The sequence below is a fragment of the Orycteropus afer genome, unplaced genomic scaffold (genome assembly GCF_000298275.1).
Source record: "Orycteropus afer afer isolate SDZICR_OR568_19922 unplaced genomic scaffold, OryAfe1.0 scaffold00179, whole genome shotgun sequence".
Taxonomy (NCBI): Eukaryota; Metazoa; Chordata; class Mammalia; order Tubulidentata; family Orycteropodidae; genus Orycteropus; species Orycteropus afer.
In genome coordinates, this window is record NW_006921766.1 from 6,387,952 (window position 1) to 6,395,737 (window position 7,786).

The 7,786-nt window shown below is 40.9% G+C and overlaps 1 protein-coding gene across 1 annotated transcript in view; it reads right to left on the reverse strand.

Annotated features, from left to right (window-relative positions):
- The window catches only part of MX2 (MX dynamin like GTPase 2), a 43,729-nt gene extending 43,352 nt beyond the window's left edge, over positions 1-377 (reverse strand). The window contains exon 1 of the mRNA XM_007947319.1: positions 364-377. Coding sequence (XP_007945510.1) covers positions 364-377 — 14 coding nt within the window. The remainder of the gene's footprint in view (positions 1-363) is intronic.
- Between the last annotated feature and the right edge of the window lie 7,409 nt (positions 378-7,786).

The window sequence follows — 7,786 nt, forward strand, 5'->3', positions numbered from 1 at the left end:
GCTATTCATAAAGTTTTCCAGTAATATATCAGACAGTGTTTCACTGCTATTCATAAGGTTTTCCCTGGCCAATTCTTTGAGAAGTGGATGGTCTCTTTCTTCTTCCAAGTTGGTCTCAGTCTGGAAGCTCTGCTGAAACCCAGGCACCATGGGTAACCCTGCTTGCATTTGAAACATGGTGGCACAGCCTCCAACCTCATAGCAACATGCAAGCCACCACAGTGTGACAAACTGACAGACAAGTTTGTCTCTCTTAGCTGTTCCAAAACTGTTCCATTCATTACCTGGACTTCCCACTACCTGTTCCAGCCATCCACCCTGGCTATTGCTTCCTGCCTGGGTGGAGGCTTTTTCCTGGCTCACCTGTATCTGGCCATCTCCCTTGGCTTCCTGCTTCCTTCCTGGGTAGCATGGATAGAGTAAAGCTTTCAGGACCTACATGTGCTGATGTGCATGAATCAAAATATGAAGAAAGAGCTGTGTGTTAGTTAAGTACCGAGATAGTGGGGTGTTGCTGGGACAGATACCTAAAATGTGGAAACTGGAGTGGAGTGCATTGTTGACCCAAGACTCTGCCAGAGAGACCCCAGCATATGGCGTAAGAGACGACAGGAGCAGAGTCAAGAGATTGACATGAGAAATGGCAGGAGCAGAGCAGAGAGACCAGCATGAGAGACAGTAGGAGCAGAGCCTAGAGACTGGCATGAAACAGTGACAGCCTTACCAGCCCATGGAAGAGAAAGCTGGATGCCATTGTGCAGGCTGTTTCCTGATGCAGTGGGTTGCCTTTGGGGGTTAATTGGTAGAAAAGACCAGCATGAAATGGAGTAGGAGGTTGGCCAACCCATGGGGCAAGAAAGCTAAGTGTCCTTTGGGCAGGGAGATTCCTGAAGGAGTGGGTTTCTCTTGGGCATTAATTGGCAGAAGTGGAGAGACCAAGGAAACAGGAAGCAGAGCTTTCTCAACCTCAAAAAGTAGGACCATGGGCTTTGGGGGTAGAACTACCACAGCCCTCTAGGTTTCAAAGAGCCAGACCTACACCAACTTGGTTCTGGAGTGTGGAGCTGCTCGTTCATGTGAGCCAGTGGGATGGAGCCACAGCTGCTGCCCAAGTGTGAGGGGGTGGGGCTATCGTGCCCAAGAGGTAGAGGAATGGGGCCCGCCAGGTCAAGGCAATGAGGTTGCCACTTAGAGGAACTAGGGGACTGGAGCCACCCAGTGAGAAAGATCTGTACAGATGCTAACCAGTGAAGATCTGTACAGGTGCCAAGTTGATAATGGGTGGAATTGTGGTAGTTAAGGTTGTGTGTCAACTTGGCTAGGTTTGGTTGAGTGGCTGGGCAGCTGGACGTAGTTATTCCCCATGGTAGGATTGGTAATTAACTCTATGGTGGAATGTATTGGAGCAGCTGAGTAGCTGCCTTAGGGATGTGGTCTGCTTCCCATATATAAGAAGCAGCTTTGGGAATGGTCTCTAGTTTATGACATGCTTGAACCCTGCATGTAGCCATGTCATTGTTCAGCAGCCTGCCATGCTCTGCTGACCTTGGGACTTTCAATGGACTTGAATTAATGGTCTGTCATGTGGTTTGGTAACATCAGGACTGTGCCTTTTTACTTGTCAACCTTGGGCTTGTCAGTCTCAGCAGACAGCAGCTGTCTGTGTGAAAAAAAAAGCCTCTAGTTCCAGTGGGCTGGGAACAGAAGACAGAGCTGAACCCCAAGGTTGAGGGGATTTCATCCACCTCCTAGTGCCTGGCACTTTGAACTTGGACTTAAAGCCTCCAAACTGTAAGAGAATAAACTGTTTGATAAAGCTATCCCATTTGTGGTATATTCTTGTCAAAGCGGCACTAGGTAACTGGAATAAGCTGTAAACATTCATTAATGATTGGAATGTGGAATGTATGAATTATGAATCTGAGAAAATTGGAAGTTGTCAAATAAGAAATGGAATGCATAAAGATCATTATCTTGGTATTAGTGAGCTGAAAGTTATCAGTGAGCTGGTATTGGCTATTTTGAATGAGATAATCAATCACATGGTCTACTATGCCAGGAATGACAAATGGAAGAAGAATGGCATCACGTTAGACATCAAAAAGAAATTTCTAAGATCTATCCTGAAGTACAATGCTGTCAGTAATAGGATAATATCCATACACCTACAAGAAAGATGAGCTAATACTGTTGTTGTTGTTAGCTGCTGTTGAGTCAATCCTGACTCATAGTGACCCTATGTACAGCATAACAAAACACTGCCCAGCCCTGAGCCATCCTCACAATCCTTGCTATGTTTAAGCCTATCTTTGCAGATATTGTGACAAGCCATCTCTTGGAGGGCCTTCCCCTTTTCTCTGACCCTCCTTTTTACCAAACTTGATATATTTTTCCAGGGACTGATCTCTTCTGAAAACATGACCAAAGTAATTGAGATGAAGTCTGGCCATTCTTGCTTCTAAGCATTCCAGCTGTACTTCATCAAGGACAGATTTGTTTGTTTTCTGGCAGTCCACAGTACTTTCAGTATTCATCACGAACACCACAATTCAAAGGCGTCATTTTTTCTTTGATTTTCCTTATTCATTGTCCAGATTTAACATGCATATGAGGTGATTGAAAATACCATACCTTGTGTTAGGTGCACCTTCCTCTTCAAAGTGACATCTTTGCTCTTTAACACTTTAAAGAAGTCCCTTGTGGTGTATTTGTCCAGTGCAATACAATGTCTGATTTCTTGATTGTTGCTTCCATGGGTTTTGATTGTGGATCCAAGTAAAACAAAATCTTTGACAACTTCAATATTTTTCTCCATTTATTGTGATGTTGCTTATTTGTTCAATTGTGAGAATATCTGTTTTCTTTATGTTGAAGTGTAATCCATATTACACACTGTAGTCTTTGATCTTCATTAGTAAATGCTTCAAGTCATTTTCACTTTCAGCAAGCAAGAATTGTTTTCTGCATTTCACAGATAAGCTTTCCTTCAATCCTGATGCTGCATTCTTCTTCATATAGTCCAGCTTTTTAGATTATTTGCTCAGCATACAGATTGAATAAGCATGGGAGTATATAACCCTGATGCACACCCTTTCTGATTTTAAACCATGCACTCTGCCCTTGTTCTGTTCAAACAACTGCCTCTTTGTTCCTCATGAGCATCATTAAGGTGTTCTGGAATGCCCATTCTTTGAGATGTTATCTAAAATTTGTAATGACCCATACAGTGCCATGCCTTTGCATAGTCAATAAAATTCAGGCAAACATCTTTCTGGTATGCTTTGCTTTCAGCCAAGATCCATCTGACATCATCAGTGACATCCCTTGTTCCTTGTCCTCTTCTGAATCCAGCTCAAATTTCTGGAAGTTCCCTGTCAATATACTGCTGCAACCAGTTTTGAACTATCTTCAGCAAAATTTTACTTGTGTGTGATATTAAAGATATTGTTCGATAATTTCCACATTCTGCTATACCACCTTTCTTTGGAAAGGGCACCAAATAGGTTGGCCAGATAGCAGTCATTCAAATTTCTTGGCATAAATAAGTGAGCTTATTCAGCGCTGCATTCGTTTGTTGAAATATCTCACTGGGTATTCTGTCAATTCCTGAAATCTTGTTTTTTTGCCAGTTTCTTCAGTGTAGTTTGGACTTCTCCCTTCAGTGCCATTGGTTCTTGATCATATTCTCCCTCTTGCAATGGATGGACATCAACCAACTCTTTTTGGCATAGTGGCTCTGTGTATTTCTCCCATCTTCTTTTGATGCTTCCTTTATTGTTCAACATTTTGCCCATAGACTCCTTCAATGCTAGTTAGCATTATTATTAGTAGTAGTTAATACTACTATTATTCAAATTTATGCACCAATGACTAAAGCCAAGATGAAGAAATTGAAAAATTTTACTAACTTCTGCTGTTTGAAACTGACCAAACATTCAATTGAGATGAATTGATAATTACTGGTGACGGGAATGAAGAAGTTGGGAACAAAGAAGAAGCATTGGTAGTTGGAAAATATGGCCTCAGAGGTAGAAAGCACTCTGGTCAACCAAAGATAGAATTTTGTAAGACCAAGGACTTATCTTTGCAAATACTTTTTTTTAAAACAACATAAACAGGGACTATACACATGACCTCACTAGATGGAATACATAGGAATCTAATAGACTACATCTGTGGAAAGAGTGGGAAGCCCCATATCATCAATCAGAACAAGGCCGGGGCCAACTGTGGACTAGGCCATCAATTGCACATATGCAAGTTTAAGTTGAAGCTGAAGAAAAACGAAACATATCCACGAGAGATAAAATACTACCTTAAGTATTCACCATTGAATTTAGAGACCATCTGAAGAATAGATTTCACACATTGAACACCAATGACAGAAGACCAGACAAGCTGTGGGATGGCATCAAGGACATCATACATGAAGAAAGCGAAATATCATTAAAAAGACAGGACAGGAAGAGAAGCCCAAAATGAATATCAGAAGAGACTCTGAAACTTGCATTTGAATGGAGAGTAGCTAAAACAAATGGAAAAAATGATGAAGTAAAAGAGCTGAACAGAAGATTTCGAAGGGCAGCTTGTGAAGACAAACTAAAGCATTATGATGAAATGTGCAAAGACCTTGAGTTAAAAAAATAAAAAAAGAAGAACATGCTCAGCATTTCTCAAGCTGAAAGAACTGAAGAAAAAATTGAAGCCTTGAATAACAATATTGAAGAAGTCTATGAGCATAATGTTGAATGATCCAGGAAACATCAAAAGAAGAAGGAAGGAATACATAGAATCACAGCACCAAAAGGAATTCATTAGTGTTCAACCATTTCAGGAGGTAGCATATGATAAAGAACCAATGGTATTGAAAGAAGAAGTCCAAGCTGCATGGAAGGAATTGGCAAAAAACAAGGCTTTAGGAATTGACAGAATACTCATTGAGATGTTTCAACAAATGGATGCAATCTGGAAAGGTATTGTTCTTGTTTGTGCCAAGAAATTTGAAAGACAGCTACCAGACCAATGGACTGGAAGAGATCCATATTTGCACTCCTTCCAAATAAAGGTGATCCAACAGAATATGGAAATTATTGAACAATATCATTAATATCACATGCAAGCAGAAGGTTGTTGAAAACAATTCAAAAACAGCTGTAGCAGTACGTCAACAGAAAAATGTTACAAATTCAAGCTAGATTCAGAAGAGAATGTGGAACAAGGGATATCATCAATTATGTCAGATGGATTGTAGCTGAAAGCAAATAATCCCACAAGGATGTTTACCTGTGTTTTATTGACTATGCAAAGTCATTGCACTATGTGGATCATAACAAATTATGAATAACATTGTGAAGAATGGGAATTCCAGAACACTTAATTGTGTTCATGAAGCACCTATACATATATATATTAAAAGGCAGTTGTTTGAACATATTATGGGGATACTGAATGGTTTAAAATCAGGAAGGGTATGTATCATACTTATTCAATCCATATGCTGAGCAAATAATCCAATAAACTGGACTATATCAAGAAGAATGTGGCATCAGGATTGGAGGAAGACTCATGAACAACTTGTGATATGCAGATGACAAAACCTTGCTTGCTGAAGCTAAGAAGACTTGAAGTACTTAGTGATGATGATCAAGAAGTACAGTCTTCAGTATGGATTACACCTCAACATAAATATAACAAAAATTCTCACACCTGGACCAATGAGCAACAACAACATGATAAGTGGAGAAAGACTGAAGTTGTCAGGGATTTCATTTTACTTAGATCCAAAATCAACAAGCATAGAAGCAGCAGACAAGAAATCAAACTACATGTTGGATTGGGCAAATCTGCTGCAAAAGACCTTTTTAAATTGTTAAAGAGCAAGGATGTCACTTTGAAGACTAAGATGTGCCTGGCCCAGGCTATGGTGTTTTCAATTGCCTCATATGCATGTGAAAGCTGGGCAATGAATAAAGAGTACTTCAGAAGAATCGTTGCATTTGAATTACAGTGTTCATGAGAATATTGAATATATCATGCACTTCCAGAAGAATGAATAAACCTGTCTTAGCAGAGGTACAGCTGTAATACTCCTTAGAAGCAAAAATGGCCAGACTTTGTCTCCTGTACTTTGGTTATATTATCAGGAAAGGCCAGTCCCTGAAGAAGGATATCATGCTTGGTAAAGTAGAGGGTCAGCAAAAAAGAGGAAGACCCTCAACAAGAGAGATTGACACTGTGGGTGGAAAAATGGGCTCAAGCATAGCAAAGATTGTAAGGATGGTGCAGGACCAGACAGTGTTTTGTTCTGTGGTGGACAGGGTTGCCATGAGTCAGATTCAAGTTGATAGTACCTAGCAACAGCCGAAAGCAATCTATAGATACAAAGCAATCCCAATCTGTTGTTGTTGTTGTTGTTATGTGCCGTCGCGTCGGCCCCGACTCATAGCGACCCCTCCTTGGGTTTCCGAGGCAGTATCACTATGGAAGTAGGATTGCCCAACCTTCCTTCCAAGGAGTGGCTGGTGGGTTTGAACCGCCAGCCTTCTGGTTAGCAGTCAAGTGCTTTAGCCATTATGCTACCAGAGCTCCCTAATCCCAATCTAGAGTCTATCAATATTTTTTTAAGGAGATGAAAAAAACCATTCACAAATTTTACAGAGAAAGGTAATGGACCTCAGAAAAGCAAAGCACTACTGAAGGAAAACAAAAAAACAAAACAAAACAAAAAAACCAAAGTAGGAAGTATCACACTTCCTGATCTCAAAACCTACTATACAGTCACAATAGTCAACACAGCCTGCTATTAATTGGTACAAAAATAAACACATAGACCACATAGAATTGAGAACTCAGATCGATTTGTATTGCCCACCCATGGACAGCTGATCTTTGGCAAAGGACCAGAGTCCATGAAATGGAGGAAAGATTGCATCTTTAACAAATGGTGCTGGCAAAACTGGATATCCACTTGCAGAAAAATGAAAAAGCTCCATACCTCACACTATATACAGAACCTAAATGAAGACCTAAATGTAAAACCTAAAAGTATGAAGTTCATCAAAGAAAAATAAATAAATAAAATAGGGGCAAACTTCTTGTTAGGTGCCATCCAGTTGGCTCTGACTCAATTCCTGACGTACAACAGAATGAAACATTGCCCAATCCTGAGCCAGTCTCACAATTATTGCTATGCTTGGGCCTGTCATTGCAGCCGTTGTGTCAATCCATCTTGCTGAGGGTCTTCCACTTTTTGCTAACCCTCACTGCTGTTGAGTCAATTTGACTCATAGCAACCCCTCTTTGGGTTTCCGAGGTGATATCTCTACGGAAGTAGATTGCCTAACTTCCAAGGAATGGCTGGAAGGTTTGAACTGTCAAGCTTCTGGTTAGCAGTCAAATGTCTTCAGCACTATGTCACCAGAGCTCCCTTTTTCTACTTTACCCAGTATGATATCTTTCTCCAGGGATTGATCCCTTCTGACAACATGACTAAGGTATGAAAGACAAAGTCTGGCCATTCTTGCTTCTAAAGTATATTCTGGCTGTACTTCCTCCAAGACAGATTTGTTCATTCTTCTAGCAGTCCATGGTACATTCAAATTTAGGAGCCCTAATTTATGGCATGGGAGCTCTGGTAGCATAGTGGCTAAGACACTTGCCTGCTAACCAGATGGCTGGCGGTTCAAACCCAGCAGCCACTCCTCGGAAGGAAGGTTGGGCAATCCTACTTCCGTAGTGATACTGCCTTGGAAACCCAAGGAGGGGTCACTATGAGTTGGGGCTGACT